This window comes from Atractosteus spatula, chromosome 7 (genome assembly GCF_055471065.1).
Source record: "Atractosteus spatula isolate fAtrSpa1 chromosome 7, fAtrSpa1.hap1, whole genome shotgun sequence".
In the NCBI taxonomy this organism is placed as follows: Eukaryota; Metazoa; Chordata; class Actinopteri; order Semionotiformes; family Lepisosteidae; genus Atractosteus; species Atractosteus spatula.
Window position 1 is genome coordinate 48,197,702 of NC_142712.1, and position 25,581 is coordinate 48,223,282.

General features: G+C 39.8%; 2 protein-coding genes across 14 annotated transcripts; one reads left to right on the top strand and one right to left on the bottom strand.

Moving 5' to 3' along the window:
- The first annotated feature begins 480 nt into the window (after positions 1-480).
- pigb (phosphatidylinositol glycan anchor biosynthesis, class B) lies at positions 481-7,475 on the top strand. The gene is made up of 12 exons (XM_088920626.1): positions 481-715; positions 953-1,088; positions 1,434-1,551; positions 2,928-3,032; positions 3,233-3,363; positions 3,497-3,637; positions 3,742-3,793; positions 3,904-4,115; positions 4,402-4,466; positions 4,785-5,004; positions 5,976-6,156; positions 7,144-7,475. Exons 1-12 carry the CDS (start codon positions 592-594, stop codon positions 7,261-7,263), a joined length of 1,605 nt encoding a protein of 534 aa, XP_088776752.1. The 5' UTR covers positions 481-591; the 3' UTR covers positions 7,264-7,475.
- Positions 7,476-7,736: 261 nt separating this feature from the next.
- Positions 7,737-24,119, bottom strand: ccpg1 (cell cycle progression 1). Of its 13 annotated transcripts, none has more exons than XM_088920615.1 (11): positions 23,964-24,119; positions 20,982-21,052; positions 18,597-18,711; positions 18,110-18,195; positions 17,704-17,911; positions 17,144-17,236; positions 15,255-15,524; positions 13,450-13,571; positions 12,068-12,193; positions 9,914-11,280; positions 7,737-9,497 (listed from the first exon to the last, which is right to left on the bottom strand). In XM_088920615.1, the coding sequence occupies exons 2-11, from the start codon at positions 21,039-21,041 to the stop codon at positions 9,308-9,310; spliced, it is 2,637 nt and encodes an 878-aa protein (XP_088776741.1). In that variant the 5' UTR covers positions 21,042-21,052; positions 23,964-24,119; the 3' UTR covers positions 7,737-9,307. The 13 variants fall into 13 exon arrangements, with proteins under 13 accessions (XP_088776741.1, XP_088776738.1, XP_088776739.1 ...); XM_088920612.1 differs by having other exon boundaries at positions 17,144-17,239; XM_088920613.1 differs by having other exon boundaries at positions 17,144-17,239; positions 24,012-24,118.
- Between the last annotated feature and the right edge of the window lie 1,462 nt (positions 24,120-25,581).

The window sequence follows — 25,581 nt, forward strand, 5'->3', positions numbered from 1 at the left end:
CAGTTCAGAATGTCACATTGTCATTGAGAACTATCAACTGTAATAAAAAGGAACATGTTGCATTGAAGCATATCCTAATGACAATACTCATATTTTACTCCTACTTATATTTCGGTTAATGCATAAACAACTATTTCTACAAAAACGCACCTGCTTTTAAAAGTCACTCCTAAAGCTAGCAGCGTGAAGCAAGCCTGCTACTTTTCCAAACCTACTGCAAACACTTCCGGTTGTTAGAAGAGATGTGTACGGTATAGCAAAGAGGACAAACTACTTGTATTTTTCAGAAACGTTCTTCTTTTCTGTCATCATCTTCATTCATTGTGCCAAAACGCTGCAGACGTAACCAGACAGTTTTTGGATGAGTCATTTTATCGATCTGTTAAATAAGTGCAAATTATATTATTTAAACGCAAAATGCAAGAGGTCCTCGACTGAGCTTTCCGACTGCCTCCCTCCTGTCCCGATGTGTCGTCATCGGTCCTGTCTAAACACGGAAGAAATAGAACAACATAGAAATACAGATGTCTTTTCACTCCGCTAAAACGATGTAGTTATTGCATACTGTCAGAGAACCTTGTCTATGAAGAAATGGAAAGAATTAGGGCCAGACTGTCTCTTAACAGAAAATCGGCACTCTCTGTGCCTGTTAAACTCAGGAAAAGAAAATCAAAACTATATAGCAAAGAGGACGCGCATGTCCAATTTCAGAATGGTAAGATCATCATTAGGTTGTTTTTCTACTGTAGATGGAATACATAGTCGAAATAAGAACAGTTTAACTCAAGACATAGCACTATAGTCTATAGTATAATTGTCGGTCAACCAATACCGACTGTATAATAATAATGCTGAAAAGGTTAGCTCCGTGAATCATACACACCCACCCTACGTTTTTCCAATAAGATTATTGTAAAGTCATCTCACCAAGTATTTTGTCTTTTTTCCTAAGGTTTATTTGGAGTCGGTATCAATGTGACCCTCTTTATTGTGGCATATCGCCTTGTTAACTGCCTGCTGGTCCAGTCAAGCTTTGTTCCCGATGAATACTGGCAGTCTCTTGAAGTTGCACACCAGCTGGTTTTCAAGTATCCTTAAAGAGTGCAGTGTTGGTCGTGAATTATATCTGATGAAGTCAGCTGTAGAATTAAGCAAAGTAAAAAATAGCCACGGGTTTGATTGATCGATGACTAATTGTAGACGTCGTTTTAGAAAATTGGTTTGGGTTAGTGTCTGATATACTTGAGGAGAAAACTTAAAAACTAATACAAATGGCTTTGGTGCTCTTCATCTGTCGTAATTTTTTTAATGTAATATTCTGGCTTGACCTATAATTTTAACAGCAGTGTTAACTAAAACCACCGTTTTTTAATCTGCCAGGAGAGAAGTCATACTATATGCGATGTGTTTTTAGAAGTCCTTAATATCGTCAGATATGGATACCTATCATGGGAATGGACTGAAGGAATAAGAAGCTACTTGTACCCTCTCTTTTTTGCATCCATTTATAAAATTTTGCATTTTCTAAACTACGACACTGTTCAGCTGCTGGTAAGGTGATACAAGTTTCAATTGACCTGGACAATCCGCGTTCTTTATCACAGAGAAGGATGAGTGTGCATCAGATGTTAAGTGAAATTGGCTAAATCTAATCTTTACTGGTTTATTTTAAAATGTAAACATTCTTATGCATTTCATTGTGTATCCCAATATCAGACTCCCCCTAAATTCCAAACTATTTGAGGTACAATTAAAAAAAAAACATTTCATAATGTTCTTTCATAATCTAATTATCAACCAGGAGTTTTTATTCCGAACTGTAGAATTTAGAAGTGATTTTCCAACTTGTATTAACTTTCGAACTTCATACACAATGTTGTAAAAATATTTTTTCATTTTAAAAATAATGTTAGGATGCATGTTCTATGCAGCCTGAGTCAGTAGCAGAAAAACTGGTTTCACATTGGTTCTGAACTGTGTTTGATTTTTCAGGGATTTACTAACACCCTACTTGCAGGATGCTCAGAACTCAACACGTTTGAGTGTAGAATTTGAAGTTGGTGTAATTTAAGTTAGAATTTGGAGATGATCATATCATCCATGTCTTGGAGGCCTTGCACTGGGTACCTGTCAGGTTTTGAAACCATTGTGCTTTTGTTCAAGGCTGTACTGTACCTGGCTTACCCCCAGTCTATATGTTATCAATTCACTCCCCTCCATATACTTTTGTTCAGCTGATTCTGGTTAACTGTGTGTCTCCATTGTTTGGCTAAACTCCGGGAGTGACATGATCTTTTGTTGTTGTGCCCCAAATCTCTGGAACGTCATCCCAAATTAAATCAGTGACTCAGCCATCTTGGATGGTTTTAATTCTTTCCTAAACATCTGTTGCCTAAGAATGGTTTTATGGTGTATTATGTTCTGCTTGTGCTGTGTTTTCATCTTTGTCATTCTTAATCTTATCAATGATATAATACCTTATTAGTGATATGTTCTTTTATGGATTGTAATGTGATTGCTTTTAAAGGCGCTATCTGAATAATAAGTATAAGAATAAGAATGACCACTGGGTTTTCTGCTCTGCATGGAGTTTGTATGTTCTCTGGGTTCTCTGATTTCTTCCCAGAGTCCAAAGACAGTTTTTTTACCCAAAGAAAATTAGCTCTGGTGTGAATACATGTGTGTCCGTGTCTGTGTCTGTGTGTGCCCTGCGATGGACTGGCGTCCTGTCCAGGGTGTACCCTGCCTTGTGCCCATTGTTTGCTGGGATTGGCTCTGGCTGCCCCACAACCCTGAACTGGGAGAAGTGGTTAAGAAAGTGGATGGGTGGATGAATGGATTAAACTTTGTAATTGAAACTATGGCATGTCCAGAGCATGCATGTATTACAGGGCTCTGAGTCTCCTTGTGTCTGGGTATACCTGCAGGTGTGGTTGCCACGTCTGGCACATGCCTTTTTGGCAGCACTGGCAGACATAAAGCTGTACTCCCTGATCAGAGGACTGGAGCATTCGGAAGTGGCCAGATGGGTGGTAAGAAGGGATCTATTCATGCACAAAACTCAAAATTAAAATAGTGTTCATATTGTGGAACCACAAATGTTAGTCTACCTTTCTCCACTGTGGAAGCAATGGAGAAATTTAAATATTGCAGAAGAGAGAAATGATTTAATAGCGGGGATAACTTTCTTTTGGGGGGGGGGCGGGGGCTGTTCGTGTTTCTCCTCCTACAGTTTGTCTCGCAGCTCTGCTCTTGGTTCACATGGTACTGCTGTACACGGACCCTCACAAACACTGTGGAGACCATCCTCACCACACTGGCCCTCCACTATTACCCTCTCCATGGCTCAAAAGTGCAGGACAGGTCAGGCATGTTTCAGTTCATATTGGTCCTCCGATCCAAACTCCAGAGCACTAAAAACACAATCGGACAAAACTGTTGTAGCCAGACAACACGCCGCTTGCATGTGTATAATATTATTTTGCATTCTTTTCAGTTCAAAATACTTGGCTCTGGTGGCGTTGGCAGTCATAATTCGTCCTACTGCTCTTATTGTGTGGCTGCCTTTGTTGGGATATCATTTCTTGAGAGAAGATGATAAACTGAATCTTGTAACACACCATGTCTTGCCTGTAGGGTGAGTACATTCTATATGTATAATCAGATACAATCTTACATACTGTATCACTACAAGTCTAACATAATGGCACATGTATTTTATTTCTTTCCTTCTCTTTGCAGGGTTCTGACTCTTGGAATTTCTATAGTAATTGATTGTATATTTTATGGCAAGGTAAAAAGTGATTTTTCAGTTCATGTGCTTTGCCTGCTAAACCTCAGAGTGCAGCACTGCATTATTTCAGTGTACCTTCAGTCATTATTGATTTTCTCTTTCCCCCACAGTGGACCCTGGTCCAGCTAAACTTCCTGAAGTTTAATGTATTTCACAATGTGGCGGAGTTCTACGGGTCTCATCCCTGGCACTGGTACCTGACACAAGGATTCCCAGTTGTTCTAGGCCCACACCTCCCTTTCTTCCTTCATGGATGTACATTGGCTCCACAGCGATACAGAATATTGCTGGTAACAGTCATCTGGACAATACTGGTTTACAGGTAGGAGTCTAGCCATTGAGGAAATTATGAACCTGAACTTTTAGGATTTTAAGAAAGGCTGACTTCTCATCATTGTCTGCTCCACATGAACCATTTTGTTTGTATGTATGTAAATGCATTCTAGCATATTTGAATCGCTAATTGAATGACTATCGTTGATCCTCACCTCTTTGTCATAAATAATGGGAGGAGATCTTCCTACTGCCTGGCTGGATAGGGCTAAGTGAGTTTTAATTTCGTTGCTTCATATAGACAGCTGATGTAATTCTATTTTGCTTGTTTACAGCTTGCTGGGACACAAGGAGTTCAGGTTCATTTATCCCGTGCTACCCTTGTGCATGGTGTTTTGTGGTAAGTGTTGTACCTTACCGCGCTGAAAGAATCCAACCTGCAATGCCACCAAAATATACTGGAACACAAGAGGAAATCATGAGCTTTTAAATCGGGATCTGAGGCTTTGGGATCTTAAATTACAAGACAAAACTCGAGAAGCAGCCTAGTTAAAGTGGCGCTGTTCATCATGTAATAATCAGCCATTCTTCTAAGGGTTATCGTTTGTCTTACTGTAGCAAACTGTGTGTGTGCTGGCTTGATTCTTTAAATTTAAAGTCATGTCCGAGAACTGCAGTAGATCAAGGTAATTTAAGTGTGCTTTCTGTGTCCTTTAAGGCTTTTCTTTGGCAAGCCTGAAAGCCTGGAAGAGGCCAGCAGTGTGTTTACTGCTTCTGTCAAACCTCCTGCCAGCTCTGTACACAGGACTCATTCATCAGCGAGGAAGCCTGGATGTCATGAGCCATATTCAGCCCCTCTGTGAGGGCAAGCACTCCTCTTCCACACCTGAGCCCTTTGTGTACTTCCTGATGCCCTGCCACTCCACTCCATTCTACAGGTAACCTGCCTTCCAGCCAAGTGAGCCATTAGGTTCTGTAGAGTCCTTTGCCTACAAGCAAACTCTTGCAATCCTGTGAAGTAGAGTTACTTCAACTTCACTACACATTCAGTTTGAACTGTACCCTTAGAAAGCATAATTCTACCATAACAATTATCTGTCTGAATTTATTCATCTAATATCATTTATTTGAAAAGGCTCTCAGCCGTTACGTTCTATGATCAGAGGAGAGGTTAAGTTGATTCAGATGTTTTGAGTTTCAGCCTGTGTCGCATATGTAACCAACTGAGCAAGATTCCCCAAGAAGCAATGCATATCTGGCTCAGTGCTGCCTGGAGCAAGGCTGAAATTAGTAAGTCAAGGGTTTTCTCAGCCCCAGGTGAAACAAATGGTGACCTCCGCAACTTCCTAAGTGCCTGCAGCATTGTGATGATGTCAGCGCTGAACCTCCTGTACATGGTTACGCGGGTTGTAGCATGTCAACAGGTACTGTAGGGGGTTCTAATGAATGGGTAGGCTGGAGGAGCCTATCAGAACTTATTCATTCTCCTAGCGTGGGTACAGCATTTTCTAAAAGTAAGCTAAAAAAATCGACAGTTCCAAACTGGGGTAGGCATATTCCAATAAAACAAAATTGGTGATTGACACTGCTGCCTCAACGTTGTTGGATCCTGGCTTCTGTTCTAGAAGGGGACACCTTCTGCATGGAGGTTCTCCTGCGTACATGCAGGTTTCCACTTGGTGATCAGTCCAGTTTCCACCCAATGCATGAAGAAATGCTTACCATGTTAAAATGTGTCTTTAAATTGTCCCCTGTGTGTATATATGTCCTGTAATGGGTTGGGCATGTGTGCCCTATGCTTCCATGATGGCCTCTGTGTTGCCACGGCCTTTACAGGGAATAAGCAGTTTTCTTTAAATAGATGTATTGCAGGTAGTAATATACCTCGGTTTGGCTCAATCTTTTTCAGTCATATCCACTGCCCTATAAAAATGCAAATTCTGCAATGTCCACCAGACCTGACTGGAAATAAAAGTTACGTGGATGAGGCAGATTTATTCTTTGCTGACCCAGAAGGCTGGCTGAAAACTGCTTTTCACAACGAGGCCTCACTGCCTTCCCATCTGGTGTTTTTTGATGTCTTGACAGAGGTAGGAGACGTACCATTTCATCTTAAACAGAATGATCAGGTCTGCAGATTCAATATCTCAGTTTTACACAACTGTGTACAGATGAAAAACGGGAGCTTTACAACGGGAGGAGGAGCTGTAGCCCTTCCGGGTTTGACCTTAGGACTTATTTAACAAACTGGAATTGATCATTTACTTGCTAATTTAAAATGTATATGGAAATCTGATTTAGATGGTCAATGAAGTTTAAATATTTAGTCTAACATTAGTGGCATCTATACCTTGAATTGATCAAGAAAAACAGTTTGTAGACCAATGTACTTATTTACCTTATTCTAATGGTTTTACACTGAAATTTGTAAACATTATTGCATTAAGTGTTTGAACATAAACTACAGATTTATCTGTATGTGGTGCTTGAAAATTTCAGAGAAATACACAAAATAATTACTATAATTGCTTTTTGTAGGCATAAAAATAATAAATACGTGTCATTATGTCATGCAAATATCCCGTCAGTGACGGATCACATCAGGAGACAATTTAGAATTAAACTCTAGGGCAATTCGCACCGCTTGAATACAGGTGTTCCTTTTTAATGGAATTTTATTTAGTCTTGTGGCAGTGAATCGTGAGGTTTTTCCTATTGCAACATGGTGGCACAGTGGTTAGCATTGGTGCCTGGCTGTACTAGGGCCCTCAGTACAATTTCAGAGCTGGGGTACTATCTGTGTGGAGTCTGTATGTTCACATGGATTTCCTCCAGGTGTTCTGATTTCCTACCACAATCCTAAAACACACTGGTACTGTAGGTTAACTGGGAAAACTGACCCGTGTGCGTGCGTGCGTGCGTGTGTGCGTGCGTGCGTCCTTTGATGGACGGGTAACCCATCCAGGGTGTACTAAGCCTTGATCCCTTTAGTTGCCAGGATAGGCTCTGGATCCCCTGCACTCCGGATAAAGTGGTTAGAAAAATGGATGGATGTTTTTTTTTTCCCCATTTTCCAGGAAATTTCTTCATTTTTGGAAGTCAAGCAATATGTGAAAAAGACAGAGGTCTTTCACACTCACGTTCCTGAAGGCCGTGTTGGAAGAAACATCTGTGTTTATGAAAGACAAAGACTGTGAACGGATTCCTGGACACCCTGCTGCTGTGACTGCAGCGTGGACCCCAATTACCGGGAGAAACAACTTCATCTTTTTCAAGGGGTAGATACTATTATTTTTGTACATTATGTAAACTAAGAACTATTTTTGACAAGATGTATAGTTTGCTTTTTTCCCCTTTCTGGTCAACGGTTGTAGATGCCATGCTTAAAATAAAGGGATAATAAACAGATGCGTTTGTCAAGATAGGTGGCCTAGAAAAAGTATTGCACTTTAGTGGATTTTCACAAATTTCATTGCAATCACTAAACTTAACTATTCTTAATTTATGAGAATTGTTTAGAGCCTTATGCTACATGATTGTGCTGTGTAAAATATGCAGTTCATAAACTGCTATACTACATATACATTAAATTACGCACAATTCCTTAAAACATATCATTTTAAGTCAATGACCTTATTCACATATATGCCACAAAAATACAACACCAACAAACCCTTCATCTTTTTATTAGGTAATTTTGTGAAGTGCATTCTATTTCACCAGCATGACAGCAAAGACAGACCAGTTCTGTTCACTTAAGGAGCTTACTAAAACTACACTTGGAATGTTACTGAAAATAAAAATTGCAAAATTTAATCTTTCACAACACATCAGAGGCAAAAGAATTTCAATTAAGACCCCGCCCCCACCCCAAAATGAACTTTGGTAGTTTAACTCAAGATGTATCTAATGTTTTGAAATACAGCAGCAAATGGCAAAATCAGCCCAATGTGACGTAGTTTTCACGTAATAGTGCAAGTACCTTAAGATCACCCAATCACAGGTAAAAATCTTCACTGCATTTAACTTCAGAATAAGCCAGCGTATGCTACACTTTTTCTTTTTCTCTTTCTCCCTCTTTTATTAATTTAACTGTTTTTGGTCCTAAATAGAGATTAAGGGCTTTAATGCAGTAGATTTTAGAAGATCAATTTAGTAATTGAGGTTTCTGGTGAACAGAAGCTAGCAGGCTGTGCAGCTCACCAGACTTGTTTTACACAGTAAAAAAGAAGCGGCCAGTGACATCGCCTTGTCCCACAAGACCCCTGATCAGATAGGAAATCCATCAAGTGGCCTGTCCCGCGTGTGCGCCTCGCCCCCAATTGTTTTCAGTGCTTCTTTTCCAACCACCAACCTTCCTTTGAACAGTAGCTATCAGTCACTGATCCCAATTCAGTGAAAATTATTCATCGCCTTCACGGAGGCTGATGATGTCGCATAGGCCTGATGATTTGAAATATCACACTTGTGATGGTTGCATGCTACTACATCTCCATTTTCCGGAATGGAATAATGGAAAACTTGACAGAGCATCCCATTTAACCGCCCAAAACTATAAACAAACCCACTCCAGGCTAAAGTGTGGGGCTGCAGGATGGACATGAGGCGAAGCAGTCAATAGCTGGGATGTTAAGTGAAAAGCAGCTTGCCCTTTTTGCAGAATTACAGGTTTGGTGTTATAATTGGGAAGCAGAATAAGGTTACAGTGAGTAGAAAGGGATGCCATGTGATTCAAAAACAACCACTGAAAACTAAAAGCCCTACCCATTCCATTAGAGAAAACTAGAAATATGCTATAGCCATTCCCAACACTATAAATAATGAAAACTTGTCACCGCAAACCCCACAAGTTTCCTTCCCACAGAGCAAATAAAAGCACATTAAGCTTTAATGTCAATGTACTGTACAGATAATCATATTGGAACTTATTTTTTTTGTAAAAGCTATTTTCCTAGTGCGCACAAGTGTTTACTAAAGGAAAGGACAAAGCATCCACCAGAGCAGATCGGATTTAAGAAGGACGTATTTCACAGCACAGGGAAGCGAGAAACTATTCAGCCAGTATTCCGAGCTGCACTTTTTTTTTGTAAGCTGCGTTTTAAAACACACAAGGTGCTGCAAAATCACACATAAAGTGACTCAATACCTTTCAGTTTTAAAAGACATCCACTTCACATTACAAAACATTGCAATTTAAATATCACCCAAGTTAGCCACTAATAAAACATGAACTAGATGCTTTTAATATTTTGGATCAAAGGGCATTGGACCCAGCTCTATTTTGACATTCGCCATGTGTCTTCCTGTCGCGCGACCAGGTTTGCTCCATTTCCTCTCTCTGTGATGGCGAGAATGAGCTCGCTGGTGCTTCCGTTCTTGTCTGCGATGCCTATCATCTGTATTTTTTGAAACTGGCCCCTCAAAGGGTCTACTGTAATTTGCAAACAAAAATTCAAAGTCACCTCTCAGCTTTTTAAAGAACCAAGTTATCATCTTCATAATCTGTGAAGAGCATTCAATGTGTAGGACTTACAGACATTCAGACCTATTGGCAAAAGACAGAATAGCATTGCAGACTAAGTGTTGGTACATGCAGTCAGTTAACAAACAACAGATGTTAAGCACTCATAACGACACAGTGCAGTATCGTTACAGCTGCAGTTATTGATCTGCCATAGTTATTTAACACCTTCTGAAAACAGGGATTTTTAGAATTTTGTACTTTTTGGATATAATCAGTATATCATTAATGACTGATTTCAGACCACATAAGAAAAGGTCAAAAGAATTAACAAACATGCAAACATTATTTTTAAGGCTAAACCTTTATTCTCATCAAGAACTTACCTTGGGCCATACTGTTTTGAATAGGTATCACCAAAGAAGTGTCTGTATACATATTCATCCAAATCTTCAAAAACATCATCACTGTGTTGCTGATATTCATCCATGTCCTCTAGGTATTCCTCCACACCACTGACAAAATCTGTGAACAGCATCTGGTCATGTATGAACACTCCATTGTGGAAGAAACTGTTGATGAAACTCTCCAACTCCCTCCAGTGGTGGAAGTGATCCACTTCTTTCTTAAGGTAGCTGTGGATCAGCTGAGTGAATTCATCTGCTCGAATGGGATCCAGGGCCTTGTTAAACAAGCTCATTGATTCCTGGTATGCACAATCAAACACACCAGAGCATCCTTTGGGAATCCTGTGCGATTCCCTTTCCTCTTTATTGCAAGTTTTAGCTCCTGTTTTGCGCATGTTTTGTTTAGCTTGATAGGTATCAGTTGTTGACTTTCTTGGGTGCCTGTGAAATGGCCTCTGGTGTTGATGCTGCCAAGACGCTTGGCCATCATCCTGACCTCTGTGATGGCGTGGGGGCTCATGATACTCATGTTTAACTGGCTTTCCATCCTTCCTTTCTTGATACCTCTTTTCATAGGATTTGCGGGTTTTGTCAAAGGCGCGTGTGGCGGAGTCCTTGAAGTGCCTGAAGGTGGACTTCACCGAGTCTGAGAACTTCTTCAAGTTCTCCTTCACCGCTTCTTTGGCTTTCTTTATCTGTTCCTTGTGGTGATGCACAAATTCCTTCGTAGAGTTTTTCACAGCGTCAAAGGTCTCCTTCACTTTAGTAAAAATGCCTTCTTTGGGCTTCTTGGGTTTCTGCTTGTCGCCTTTGGAATTCTCCTCTCTGGTTTCAACGTACAGCCTTTCCCACAAATCCGAGCGCTGCTGCTCAAAGTTAAGCTTCTTCTCCAGCTCCGTCAGCCTGGCCTGCAGCTCCTCCGTCTCTGGGTCGGCCTCCCCTTCGTCCTTCAATGTGCGACTCATGCGTTCCAGCTCCTCTTTGAGCTCATCGGTCACCTTTCTCTCCCGGTCCAGCTCCCTCCTGAGCATCTGAGCCTCAGCCATCAGGGTCTCCTTCTGGCTCAGGAAACTGCGGATGCGCTGCTTCTCCTCCTCCAGGTGGTCCTTCAGCCTCTGGTTCTCTGTGATGATAGAGTCCGTTCCTGCTCCCACCTCCTCCAAGCTCCTGACCTGTGCCCTCAGGTTCCTCAGCTCTTCCTGCAAGTTGGACAGAGACTCTTCTTCACGCTCCAGGGAGTTCTTCAAATGCTGGTTCTCATTCACCAGACTTTTCTGACGCGACTCAATCGTATGTCTTTCTTCTGCCGTCTGCTTTAAACGCAATGCAAGGTCTTCTTTCTGAGACTTTGTTAACAAAAAGAGGAGGTAGAAATAAATGAAATATATCACATATGTCCGAATTGCATCTCTCAGTGTACAGTCCAAGTTTTTCCAATGGTTTAATCGCAAGACAAAAAATGTCATTTCAAATTGAGTTAAAATTCCTTCTTACATTTTAAGTGCAACAATACTTACCATTATTTCTAAGCATTCTAAATTACAACAAGGATATTTAACAGTGGACAGGTTACTAGCAACCTTAATATGTTTAAAGTTGTCCTTGGTTTTCCATGAAGAGAAATTGAAATTGTACAAACATCAATGGTGTATTTAGTCACAGCACAATCTTTTAAGTAACACCATCAATAACTATTTGCAAGACAGCATCCTTAGAGATACACCAGCAAGAGCAGCGATACCTCCAAAGAAGTCTGAGTTTTTAGACTGAGACGTTTGGCTTCGTGTTAATAAACCTTTGTAGGCAAAAACATTTCTAATTTGAAGAAATAGAACAATAGTAAAATTGCTGTACAATGCCTCCCTTGATACCAACTATAATTTAAAACTGGGGAATAACCCACTTGGATTTGTTTTTTCTGTTTGAATTTGGAAAGCTCAAAAGTCTGGCCTGGATCATTATGCCAGATGTACCATGAAGTTTTAGTCATTTAGCTTGAACTGCAGTGAGTGGGGGGGATTTTATAATACAGGGAGTACAGCAGCATGATTCACAGGACCTCCTGTGTGTTGAGGTCACTAAATACTTAAGATATTAAGATATTTAGGAGAGTTTAGGAATGGCTAGAGTTACCTGTAGCTCAGCCTGTTTCATTCTGAGCTGCTGGTTCTCTTTACTTATAGTATCCATAATCCCTGTCAGGGACAGCACCATGTCTTGCTTTTCCTCTAGGTCTTCTCTCAGATGCTTTACCACTTCCTAGATATGTGGAAAGAGCATCACTCTTTGAGCAAAACCACAGCTTCTTGGCACTGCCCAGAAATGCACAGCTCTGACAGCAGACATTGTGAGATTTTAAGAAGTTGTGATCAAGAGACAAGAACAACTTTGAAAAGATCGCGAAAAACTAATAGTATGTGGGCATTGAGAGAGGCAAGAATAGAAAGAGGACACAGAAATAAGAATAACAGTATATCTGTGCATGTGTAGAAAACAATCTTTTTGGTTTTAGAGATGCTTTGTGTACTTCTGGATTGCATAAAAGCAACTGTTTTTTTTACATGAATTTGCAAGATGAAATGAAGATGTTCAAGTAGGGAACTACCTTTCATCATGGAATGAACCATTAACTATTCCAAAGATGATACGGAGACCAATTTGTAATTGTAAAACAGATTGACTTTACATGATGAAGTGACTATAGTCACTTTACTAAAAAGCATCCATGCAGAACAGTAAACAGTTTTTCTGAAACTGGCTGAATGCCTATACATAGTCTAGAAAAATAAACTCTGGAAATAAAGCCAAAATAATAAGGCTTTGGTCCAACTTTTGTAAATTTTGCTCTGAATGCCTTGAGCTACTGTATTTGAAATTGTAGCAGCACTTGATGCTATTTCTTAAAGAACTCGACAAAACTACTTTCACTGGTCTGCACAACACTTTATTACCGGATCAAAATGTAGGAATTAATTTTTTTTTGCCAAAAAGTCAGAGACCAAGACAACCAATTGCAACAGGTCTAGCATTTTTAACTACACCACGAGCTGCTGAAACCTTTTCAGAGTGAACTACACCAGAAAAGGCTGCAAATGTAAAAAAAAAAAAACACTAAAAGACTGAAACAAAGGTTCACCTTAAAGTACACAAGAAACCAAATGTCAACCACAAGAATAAGACAGAGTTGGGAAAAATCAAAGAACACCTTTGTTTTCTAAAATGGAAGCTTCGGAGGCAGGCCAGTGAGGCAGAAAGATTAAATATGTGGCAGAGCAGAGCTGAGCTGCTGGCAGTCAAATACAGATGCTCACACAGACACTTCTAGAGTCTGACAAAGATCAGTTTTGTTAAGCGTCCTGTATTAAAAATTATAATCGTTCAAACATTTAGCTGCTTTTATATACAATGGATTGAATTATGAAAACAAAAGGCACCAATAAAAAAAATGACTGAAGGCAGCTTTGAAAAAAAGAACTATTGGAAAGAGAGAGTTCAGGCCCGGGCAGAATACCCACCTTACTCTCTACAATGGCATCCTGCTCCTTCTGACACTGATACAGATCATCTCGCACATCGTTCAGTTCGTTCTCATGGAGCCTCTCAACCAGTTTCTGCCTTTCTTGGATTTGTACTGTCCCTAAAAGAAAACCATGCCACGAAGTGAATTGATGTTCACAGCTCGATTCATCCACAAACTAAAAAAAAAAAAAAAAAAAAAAAAAGATTTTACAAAAAAGCACAGCATTACAAAACTTCTCGGGTGTTGTCTGCTCAATTGCAATTGCTCACATCCACCAACATTGTATCCCTTGTCAAAAACCATCTCTGTCATTTTTGACAGGACCCAGTACAATGACCAACAGCTACAACACAATCCTGCAATCACACGCAGCCTGCAGCCCAAAACATTTCACAGAGGGCGATGGAATAACTCGATTTAAAATCACACTCCATTACTAAGTATGAGAGCAGATTATAAAATTACTCGTGTAAAAATAATCACTGATGAAGAAATGAGGAAGGGGTTACAATATCTAAAACAAGAACAGTGTGTGAAAAATCCAGCTACTAAGCTGGCCATTGGTTAACTCTTAGACGCCAGATGCATGAGTTCACACACAAGAGAAAAAATAAAAATGCACCCAGACACAGCGACTGTTCAGCTTAACAGATTCATTAACATGCACTGTGCCCAGCTACCACAGTTCCGAGATTCACAGCACTGAAACACAGCTCTAACGGTACATGCAAGGCTTGTTTCCTTAATCTTTGACTCGTTAAAAAGGAGACTTTCACAGAAATTGACAGCTCAGAGTCCGTCTCCACAATTACCACCAGCGGGCCGCGTGGCTTTCTGCTTCTGGCAGATAATGAGCATTCTAGAGGATAAAACAGCATGATCCTCAGCTATCACTGAGTCTCTATGGGAGAAAAGAAATGTCTTTAACCCATCTCTTACTCCACAGCAAACGTATTTAAAAAATGACTAGATCTGCATGTCAAGGAAAAGTGGGCTCACACTCTCGTGCTGGGGAATTAAGAGTTCTGGCAATTCAAGTATGCAAACTACTGTAAAGAGGGGCTTTCTCATGCATTTCAAACAAAATCAAAGCACAAACACAAACTGAGATCATGTCTCAAACAGCCTGTGATATCACATTCATCTTACTTATCCATCAAAGGCTTTGAGCAGTGTTCTGCTTTCACTGCCTCATACCTTCAAATATACCTGTAAAGCAAAAGCAGTAAAATGTTTTGAAGAGACATCATTAATTTATAATTAGATATCTGACAGTCTCCCTCCCCTTAAATGAAAGAATCTCATCGACTGGGACAAAGGACCATTCTACCAAGTTACAATTACATGGTTTCATGGTTGTTTTCCTTATTTACTACCCAACTGAATATGAACCAAAGTACCATTTGTCCCTTGTCACTTTGGCAGACAAAAATCAAATAAATAGGCCAAATGATAAGTGCTTTGGATGCAGACCATTTAGAACTGACATCATTACAGGTTTGCCAGATTTACACAACTTTCCACAGAAAAAGGGCTGGCAATCAACTTTTATCCAATGAATGCCTAAGGATGTAAAATCAAATACCTTTTAGGTTCTTTGTTAGCCTATACGGTTTCACCTTTCCTTCAAATAAACCTTTTGTGTATTTTGTTCAGAACGTATTTCATATCAGTCACTGTTTCGGGTACTGGAGCAGTTTGTGTTGTCACAGCGGTAGCGGCTCGGCTGTGAAGGGCAGTATTACCAGCCTGTGTTCAGTCCAGGCCACTCAGTGGGCTCTCAAGCTGAGTGCCACTCACCGTAGAAGTGCCCGAAGCCCATGCTGATGGCGATGACCAGTGCCAGCAGGATGCACTTGTTGAGGGTGCCGCTGACGTGGCCCGGGGGTGTCACCACCGCCGCCGCCTGCGGTTCCTGTTCCTGCTCCCCGGCTCCTCCGGCCGGCCCCTCCTCCGCCCCTGAGGCCGGCGCCGTGCTTCTCCTCACCCGGCGCTTCCTCAACACCGGACTGGGCCGCTCGTGCGACTCGTCGCTGCTCGAGTCGTCCACCCGGGGCTCAGCCGGAAACACTGGAACGCAAAACACGGCCACAAATCCGACGCAAGAAAAATCAAGGGAGGCCAGCTTGAGAGCGACTTCCCGTCGAGTGACCTGACCCAGGAGGCCTGCAGAGGCCTGGTTCAACACTCTCATGCTCAAGCTGTCCCACAGAAAACGCACAAGTATGCACCAACAAAAGTAAAATAAAACAGAATGAATCAATTAATCGGACTGTGGCTCTCAATTATTACATTCCTGGAAGGTAAAATCGTGTCCCATGTACTGATCAAACAAAATGCCTTGCAGATATTGCAAGAGAGCCTTTATATTATTTTCCTCTTTATTACAAATAGGGAGCTCACTGAGACATTGAGGCTGACTGAGAGACCAAGATGAAGTATTAAAACCAAGCACACTTGCCAAGTTCCATGATTAAAGGATGTTATTTTTAGCACTAGATCCCCTGACTTTTCCTGAAGAAAAACATGTCATGCAAGCATTGCTTCGGCACACAGATCTGTAATAGACACCACCAGCGACAACATTTACGAAATGACTGAGTCTTTTAATGCAGTCAGTTTCAAAACTTCTGTTTCCAGCAGTATCTCTAGAGAAGAAAAGGGTGCTAAGTATTAATTTAATCTTTCAAGAGTTTATAATCCTGGACTGATTTGATATTCACTGTTTGAATGCAACTCCATTAAATGTTTAGAACTTTTAATTCATAAAACTATACACTTATAAACAACACTGTTCCCAGAAGCCAGATCAAAATAGTCAAAAGTCTAAAAGTTAGAAATACAATACTTTAGTGAAATGTAAATCTTAGTCATTCCTAAAGTTCTGCTTTTGGCTGTAATGATTTCAAACATGCGGCAGGCAAAATGATTAGATAAATATCCAAGGAAACAATAAAATAATACAGCCTCCTTATTTAAAAAATATGAATTTGTAAAAAAAAACCTTTAGAGTAAGATTTAATCTAAACCTCAGGGGGTAGGCAGAGTCATCTTTTCTAAGAGCTGCATGAATTTATTGCATCAGTATAAATGAGCATTTTAAATAATTCATGAGTTGAAGACTTGATAGCACATTAAAAAAAGTTTTTTTAGTAAAACTATTTTGCAATAGCTCTGAAAGTGGGGAAAAAAACTTCCAGTAAAGAAATGTGTTAAGGAATATAGGATATAAGAAAAGCAATATCTAGTAGTCAAGAGCTTCCTGGTGAGTACCACATTTAAATATTTAAACAAGTTCACTAAACACAGGCTTCAAGCCAGGTGAAAATATAAAGGATAAAGGCAAAAATATTAAAACTTAAAGTAAGGATCTTTGTGACATTCAAGAATATCTGTACCTCAAAACCTACAGGATTAGATACCCACCACAGTAATTGGCAAAATGGTATACCTGTTTTCACTCTGCTGCTTACACACATGCTGCAAAGCTCTGCAGTCAGCCCAGCCAACAGCTAAAGCCTGCCACAGCTTGCGCACAGTAGTTCAAAAATAAACTGCCTTTAAAAGGGTCTCAGTTTGTTTACAGGTCACCACACAGGATTAGCACTGACAGAAGCCTGTCAGGAGCACTGCAAACACAGCCTATGTTGAGTGAGAGAAGCGCACTAGACCATGTTCAGTCTGACCACCTGGAAGAGAGTGGCTGCCAGACAGACACCCTGTCAGACGACTCCCCAAGTCCCTCAAACTCTCCGGAAGCTTCCAGGAGCTTGTCAATGAACCTGCTTTCATATATAAAACAAAGGAAACATCTTCTGACTCTTACTCCAAGTGATTACTATTATAATGGTCCACTTAATTTAAATCATAAAACACATTTTGTATCATTTGTTTTCCCTATAAAACTGTATTTTACTGTACAAGCACAAGATACTAAAAATACCCTTTAAAAACACAAGCAAAATCAAAATATGTATTGACAAAAATCTAGTGTTACATCATTCAAATAAAATATTTTTGTGGAACCTAGTATTCTTTCATCTTACAAACAGTAGTAATGTGGCATTTCATATTCAGGAATTGGTGTGTTTCAGTTTTACAGGCAGATGTGACATTAAAATCAACTGAGACTAAGGAGAAAAGAATACAGACAAAAGCTTTACACTTCACACCTCAAGAGTTTGATTCATTAGCTTGTCTGAAAGCAAATCAAAATGGAAGAAAGGAGGGAAGCTATTGGGGTGCTTACGTGTCTCTGGAGCTCTGAAGGAATACTGGCTGCTGGAGGAGGTGCCCAAATACAGCTCCTCGCTGGCCCCCGTCTCCTGCTCTTCACTGCCCCTGTCCTCCCAGACCCCAAGTTCTGCCGCCCTCGACGGCTCCAGGGTCACGATGTCGGAGTGGTCACTGGAAGACCCAAACGTCACCTGCTCCTCTGTGGCACGCTCTTGTCCTACCTGAGGAGGAGGAAAGCATAAGCACGTTTTATACCAAACAGCCCACAAAAGCAATTTTTGGTTTCTTCTTGTGGTGGGGGGAAAAAAAAAGAAATGTAAGCTAGGAAGGGGACAGGTCCCAAAAGTCTTTTCTTTACCTCTAAGCTCACCAAAAACAAACTCTAAAGGAATTCAGACTTCTGAGAAAATTTAATTTACCTCAGAAACAGCCAGTGTCTCTTGTAACGTATCCTCTTTTAAGGTGTCTTCAAGAGATGTCTCAGCCCTCTCTTCACTGCTCTTGGCTATAAAACATTGATGGTTTGAAAACGGAAAAGAAATGTGGACGAGAGTCAGATTTGCTTTCCTACTGATTGCATGCCTAACTGCCACCTAGCCACAAAGAAATGAGACACGGTTTGGTGTTTGTTAACTGGCAAAGACACTGTAGAAAATCTGTAATTCTGCACAGGGTTCATGACTCCAGGAATAGAAAGAAGCTGCATTTGTTTGATATTTTAATAAGACCTCCTTTAGAAATCAGTACCTGATGCACAGGTTAAATATTAAAGAAAAGGACAGTAACAGCAGTGAAATAATACAATCTGCAGATCCCATTACAACATAATAATTATTATTGATACCATAATAGTACTCAATTATTGCCATAACTGAGTAATCCATAAAGAGGCTTCAGAAAACCCACCCCTTTGGACTGATGGCACATCCTGCAGTTCCTCCTCTAAAGCAGGCATGTTCTCTGGGACGTCCAAACTATCTCCTCCTCCATTCTCAGGGCCAAGCGTTTCAATGTCAGAGCCCTTAACAGTGCCGGGGGAAAAAAAAAGACATAGTCAGAGATCCTTAATCTCATCTGAACCATAAGAAATAAAAAAATTAGACCAAACCATTAGCCCATGCACCCATCACAAAATAAAAACCTGTTAATAGACATTTGCTTTATGTGTTTGCCAGGGGCCTCTCATATCTACGCAATGGTTACCTGTCATCAAATCTAGTGCTATAAACCAGTGAGATAAAAACCTACTCATCAGATACAACAACCTGAACCCCATGCAAACAGAGACTCTAGTACAGGTACGAACCACTGTGCTTGGCCATGTCTGTTTTTCCACAGTCTGCTCTTTTTCCTAGTCCTCGAATCAAGGTGGTTTGTTTTCCAAAATTCCCAGATGACACAAAACCACAAAATAATTGGATGCACTATCTTATTAATAATAGCTGGACACCAGCACTTCCTCTCAGGGTAATCTGTAAGGAAACTAGTGGTTAAAACGTAACTTGAGGTCATGGTCCATGCACCAGTCACGTTAACAATGTCCAGTATTTGATGGAACATTTTTAAAATAGTTGAAGATTTTGTTAATGCACTTCATGGCTTTCGATCAGCCCAAAACAAAGTTCACCAAAGATGACTCCTTCATTTGAAATATGAAGGTCGGAGGCTTAGAATGTCAGCTCTCTTGACTTGTTAGCATCACACCCGAAACCCAAGGGAGTAGTCTGGAGTCACGCAGGGCTTTATCACCTATCCAGTGCTACAACAGAAAACAAAACATCTAAGGTCTGGTCATTACAAGAGGTACTATCTTTCGATGACAGCTAGTGCAATGTATAGAAACTAGCCTACAAATTAATCACCCTACGTGAAGGGAGGGGCAATTTTATCGTATTTATTGTCAAATTTAAAAACATGGTTTACAATAAGTCTAGTGTTTAATCTTACAGGAATTACCCCTTACTGTACAGCAAACTACAACTTTTGAGCCAAAACTATAAAATGAATTGAGATAAAAGGACAAAAAAAAAGAAATTGTTCTTTCCAGATTTTACACTGCTTCTTTCAAGTCAAAAACTGCATCCCAAAAAAATGAAATTAAATAAGCCAAAGGAACCACTCCCATTAAAAATAAAAAGTGGGAAAAATAAAAGTAGGAAAAAGGTATTATAGCCCACAATGCAACCTGAAAACATTATACTCAGACGAAGTAAAAGGAAAAGCCCACCAGCTTATCAAAACCAACTGGCAGAAAGACAATTCATGTGGATGAACATGACTTGCAATTTATTTTCACAACAGATACACAGCACCCATGATGGATTCCTGCTGACAGACGTTTGTTAATAACTTTAACTAAAAAATTGTAAAGATATGCTTGTAGCCCCCATTATTAAAAACAAATAATTTATGAATGAACTATTAAAATTAGCATTGTATGATAATACAATTAATGGATAACAAATTACTGGAAACTGCATTTAGGCTATTTAATAGTTAATTATTCCATTATAAAAATAAAAATGTCACTGCTTTCCCAAGCTCAATGACCTTTCCTTGTGAAAATGATGGAAAGACACACAGAATATATGGATCAATTATCCTGTAAATATCAAAAGTAGAAAGTAAAGTCAAGATGACTTAGCTAAGTAAACTATTTTAAAAATGACCATTTTAGCTATCCAATAGACAGTTTTAAAAGGTGCAGTTATACACATTAAAAACATACTAGGTTACGCTGAAGGAATAATCCACCAAAATAAAACATTCATCTGCTATGAAGGTAAAAGGCTCCTGGTGAATGTTATATACCAAATATATATAATATGCTATACTATACTGTATATACCAAAGAACATGCACCTGAGAACTGTATTACATAAATCATAGAAATGCAATGCATCAATTAACATACCAAAATCTAAATTGAAAAGCACATAATAATTTTTACATATTTTAAAAATAATTGAGCAAGTAAAAAATGCCTAAGCACAAAAAAGTAATTTTGGAGAACCTGATCAGTCATAGTCGTGGAAACAATTTCCAAAAAATGACCACCTGGGATTACTGGCATGGTCTTTTTTGCAGAACATATTATAATAATGTGCCTTCACCAAACACACACAGAACTGGCAAAACAATGTGTGGCTTGAACTGTGTTTTAGCAGACAAACCTTTCCAGCTCACCAATTCTAGTTTCTACAACAATAAGTGGTCAAGTATGATTCTCAGAACCACAGGTTTATTGTTCAGCTTTCAAAACGCACAAAAGTAGGTCAGAAGCAAACGTACCTCATTGCTTATGATAGTCCATCCACAAGAGGACTCTGTGTCACTCGAGTTCTCGGACATCCTCCTCTCTGCTGCAGATACAACACATATATTCAGTTTAATAACATACCAGCACATGACAAAACACGTCTATTTGAAGATTTCTGATTTTACAGGCACATGTGGTTTATGTCTACAAGTGCTCAGGTTATAATATTTCCTACTTATGAGAAACAGCGATCACAGATATTGGGTACGGAAAATGTTTCATTTCCCTGAATCAAGAAGACAGAGTCAAAGTGTGCTAGATTGAGAAATAAATGTATTGGCACAAAAAATACAAAAGTCCATACTGGCACTAAAAGTTGATACCTCATTGCCTAAAAACATTCTGCACTGCTAGACTCATGATTACTACAAAAGTGATTATTTAGCGGACTTTACTCTACAGGCTAATTAAACTACATCTAATATGTAATCCGTCAAAATACATGTCATTAACAATTAACACATCTAAATTATTAAAACTGTGACGATTAATAATGCCTTGCATTTTATAGTAGATTTCATCACAAAGGATTTCAAAGTCTTTCACGTACAGGACGGGACAAACTTCGTTCACCACTGAAGTGCAGGGTAACATGATTTCATAGCCCCAGCTATGCAGTAAATCCTCTGGAGAGGCTACAGACTGCTTCACCCATCCACTCCCCAACTCTTGAATACTCCCCTTAAACTTAATGACCAAGGTTTACCATCTCTTTCAAGGGAAGGTTGTCCTATAACCCAGCGTCACTGGTCACGATACTAAGCGATTGATTTTAAAATGGTGTTCCACAGGGCAAAGCACCACCTCCAATCCCACACCACCACTTATTACAGCAGCCTCCTTTTCCAACTTTAAGTGATCTCCCAGCCCAGTACTGACTAGGCCCTGCCTTTATAGCTCAGCTTCTCAGCTCTGACAATATCAGTCTACAACATGGGTCATGCTGGTGCTATATTACACAACAGCTGAAAAGAGAAAAAAACATATGTTATTAAACTTTGAAGACCTTAAATGTTAGCTAGCACCTGTTCCAGTCTATAGACCATCAGCATTGGTGAAACAAGTTCACACCTTTTACAGTATAAACATCTAACATAAACTCAGTGTGTCTGATGCAGTTAATAGTTAATGGTTAATAATAGTTCATGGTGACTCATAGAGTTTCTACATTCGCTAACCCTGAAGTGCCTCTCAGAGTGGTTTGAAGAATGGATGATGAAAGGGTGAGAAATTTTCTTGATAAGGATTACTTCACTTGTGAACCAATAGCAAGCTTTCACATCAGCCAGAACAAAAAAAAAAGGAAAACAGACAAGAAATGCAATTTTTTATGAATACATTGTACAGGAAAGACTCTGCTTTTGGTACATATTAGCAGCAGGCTTGCACTAAGCACATTTATAAGCAGATTGCACATTTGTTTATCTTTTATGCACTTTGAAGCTAAGGTAGAAAAATGAAAAAAAATTAACAACTGCTTTTTCTCTTAACTCATCCTGCTGCAGTATGATTGCTGCAATTCTGTAAGCATATTGCATAGGGTTTGGACGAAACAGAGAAAGCGATTTCATTGCAAAGCAATACAAAATATTACAGGACAAGGTACTTAAAGAAACAACACAAATTTCATACAAATAAGAAAATGTATTTGTACTCCAATCAAAAATGGATGGAGTCCAGTTTCTAAAAAGACAAACTAAACGGGTCTCTGATTAATAAAAATAACAACAGAGCTCTCTACAACAATACAACAATGAGTCTTTGATTTACAAAGGGGGGGGGGGGGAGTGTAATTCACTGTAACTCTTCTAAACTATAAATGTATTTGTCCTAGAAGAAAAAAAAACTCCAGCGGCTGGTTCCTCTGTAACATCTCTGCAGAAATTTCTTACGTCTAACAAATGCAAGGAGGAAATATATTATCCGTTTTGAAAACGACAAGGACAATTATTGAAGCTAGCAAACGGAATTTGTGAAAGCGGTGTAAAACTTTCTTCAAGGCAGTCTTTTTTTGAAGAGGCAAAATACTGTGAATCAAAATAATTAATGCTAAGAAGAAAACAAGTGATAACTGTACCTGCCTCAGAGATGTTTAAACAGTTAGCTATTGTAGTTTGGTGTTGGAAATATTTCCGTTTACAGTATGCATGACCTGTGTTTGCCTACGTTTCAGTCAAGCAGTCATTAGACACGTCTCTCACTGTACATCAGGTGGTGTTTCTCGTCAAAATTAGTCTTATGCATGATTCATCCACTAACTCTATAAATTCATAAACTATAAATTTGTACCACGAAAGAGGTACAAACGTTAACTTCCTTTTGAACCAAACGCAGCACAGTACAATACGACCTACACACTGGCAGCTAACTATTAAACTCCACCAACACTTATTTCTCTCTTTGCACAGCCATAGAAATCAACGTTTGCGACTTTTCAGGCGAAAGTAAGAAGGCGGTCAGGCTACAGTATATGTTTTATCCCGGCATCGCACGCCAGATAAATCATTTGCGATGCCACAGGCAACTTAAAGGACCACAATAAACAAACAACAGAGCACTGCCAGATCCGAGATTTGGGCAGTTTCCATGCAGTCATGTGTCCTTGCTGCCAGTTGCAACACCGGACTCTCCACTCGTACTTCGGGGCTGCAGAAATCTGCACGGCGCCCCGGGCTGCTTTGGCCTAAGCCAACGCGAACAATAACCAGTGACAGGTCCAATACTTAAAACTCCCGTAACGCAGCAGTGACTACGGCACTGCACCAAAGCGGCGTTGACACTACCAGAATCCGTGCCTTCTCATTCCTGACAGCTCATAACTGACATCAGATTTTACAATGACATCATCACAGCATTTTCTCAGAAGAGACCTAAAAGTAAATGCATGTATTTGACAAACCCAGAACGACAATAAAAGACAGACTTCGTTTTCACAGCATTGCGCCTGCGTTTACCTTCGGGTTTATTCTCTGCGATATAAATTCGTATGACGAATTCGGTACCTGGCAGCTATGATTTCTACCGCAAAACAGCCTGCCCTCTCTAAGCAGACGACTTTCTGTTGTTCAGCTCGCAACTGCGCCTCACAATATCATCATCAACAACATCAACCTCTTTTTAACATCCAAATAAAGCCCGGAGCTACCGAACTGGAGAATGGGAATTGTAGTTTATATTTGGGACGTATTATGTTCTAAATGTGAAGAGTTTCCAAACTTTCGAACTACTACTCCCGTGACCCAAAGGGGCGAATTCACTTTGTAGAGCGTGTTCGAGAGTCACGTGTTTGCCATACCAAGTGACTTAGAGAGCCTCCAATCAGATGGCGTTGCTAGGGTTAAGTAACCATAACAAAGTGCAGGCTATGGCATTGGTAAATCAGCCAAAATTGCTTTTAAATTGGGACCGGAGTGGGATCGAGTAAGATGTCGCAACTATTTCTCAGTGGGAAAGCGGTTTAGAATTAAATTAATATTACCAAAAAATAAAGTCAAATGTATATTTGCTTGCTAAATAAAACTAAGCAAAACTTTTAAGTGAGTTTTGCTAGCTAACTACCGAGTAAACCTGGGTTTTAATAATGATAAAGAGTAATATGGTGAACTATATATTAGGCACCTTATTGTCCAAAAGATTTTCATTTAGCCGTTTCTCGCAATTTCATCTAACTAAAACGTTTTTGTTTTCCAAGGAGGAGAAGAATCACAAAGCAGCAACAACAGAAGAAAGACAAGAGGACGATGAGATCCGATTAAGACCTTAAAATCACTAAAATGTCGGAGGCTGAAGGGTCTGTTTCGGAATCCCCGGATTCACCTCCCTGCGTGAATCCTGGTAACCCGGTGTTTTCTTGCATGATGAAATCTGGCCCCTCTTCAGCGTCGGCGGCAGCTCGGAATCCCCTCTACAGAACTACTTCCAGCGACTACGGCGTCATACCTCCTACGTTTGAAACAGCCCCTTGTTCCTACCACCCGGTGTCACAGAAATTCTCCAAGCTCTTAGGAAGCAGTGGGATGTACCGCAACACCTCCTTCAACACCTGTATCGACAGATCAAGGGTTTGCGATAACCCCAATTTACAGAATACTCTTTGAGCAACTGAAGAGTGTTTTTTTTCCTTTATATGTGAGTTTTACCTTAAAAATATCCAGTAATCTGATTCTAAATTGATCTCAATTGACACATAACATGAAGAGTATTCGTAACTCTTCTTTTGAATTAAGCGTTAAGTAGACTGCATAATACATTTATAGAAGCTACAAATGGCATTGCAAAAGCCTTCATAACTCTTTATGACATAACTAACTTTATGTTTCAAAAGTCAAAACAGATACAAGTGCTGACAACGTGATTAAGTGATTGTTGTTATACGTTGAAGGTTTAAAGATATAGTTCCTATGTACTGTATCTGTTATATGTTTAGGAGGAATGAATATGAAGGATTTTGAATATTGTTACAACAATAAAACAATGTTATGTAGCCCCTAAAAAGACATTATGATAGCTTTATGCAGGAGACTTGCAGGCCATGCAATGAAGCTTGTGTGACAGCTGCTGTAAGAACTTGGT

What these genes read in the sequence shown, in the direction of transcription:
- pigb (XM_088920626.1), top strand. Translation starts at nt 592, where the DNA reads ATGGAAAGAATTAGGGCCAGACTGTCTCTTAACAGAAAATCGGCACTC. An exon ending in CACCATGTCTTGCCTGTAGG is followed by an intron (nt 3,638 to 3,741) that starts GTGAGTACATTC and finishes TTCTCTTTGCAG; the next exon opens with GGTTCTGACTCTTGGAATTT. An exon ending in TTTTTGATGTCTTGACAGAG is followed by an intron (nt 6,157 to 7,143) that starts GTAGGAGACGTA and finishes CCCATTTTCCAG; the next exon opens with GAAATTTCTTCATTTTTGGA.
- ccpg1 (XM_088920612.1), bottom strand. Translation starts at nt 21,041, where the DNA reads ATGTCCGAGAACTCGAGTGACACAGAGTCCTCTTGTGGATGGACTATC. An exon ending in AGACACTGGCTGTTTCTGAG is followed by an intron (nt 17,912 to 18,109) that starts GTAAATTAAATT and finishes CCTCCTCCTCAG; the next exon opens with GTAGGACAAGAGCGTGCCAC. An exon ending in TCAAAACAGTATGGCCCAAG is followed by an intron (nt 9,498 to 9,913) that starts GTAAGTTCTTGA and finishes TGCAAATTACAG; the next exon opens with TAGACCCTTTGAGGGGCCAG.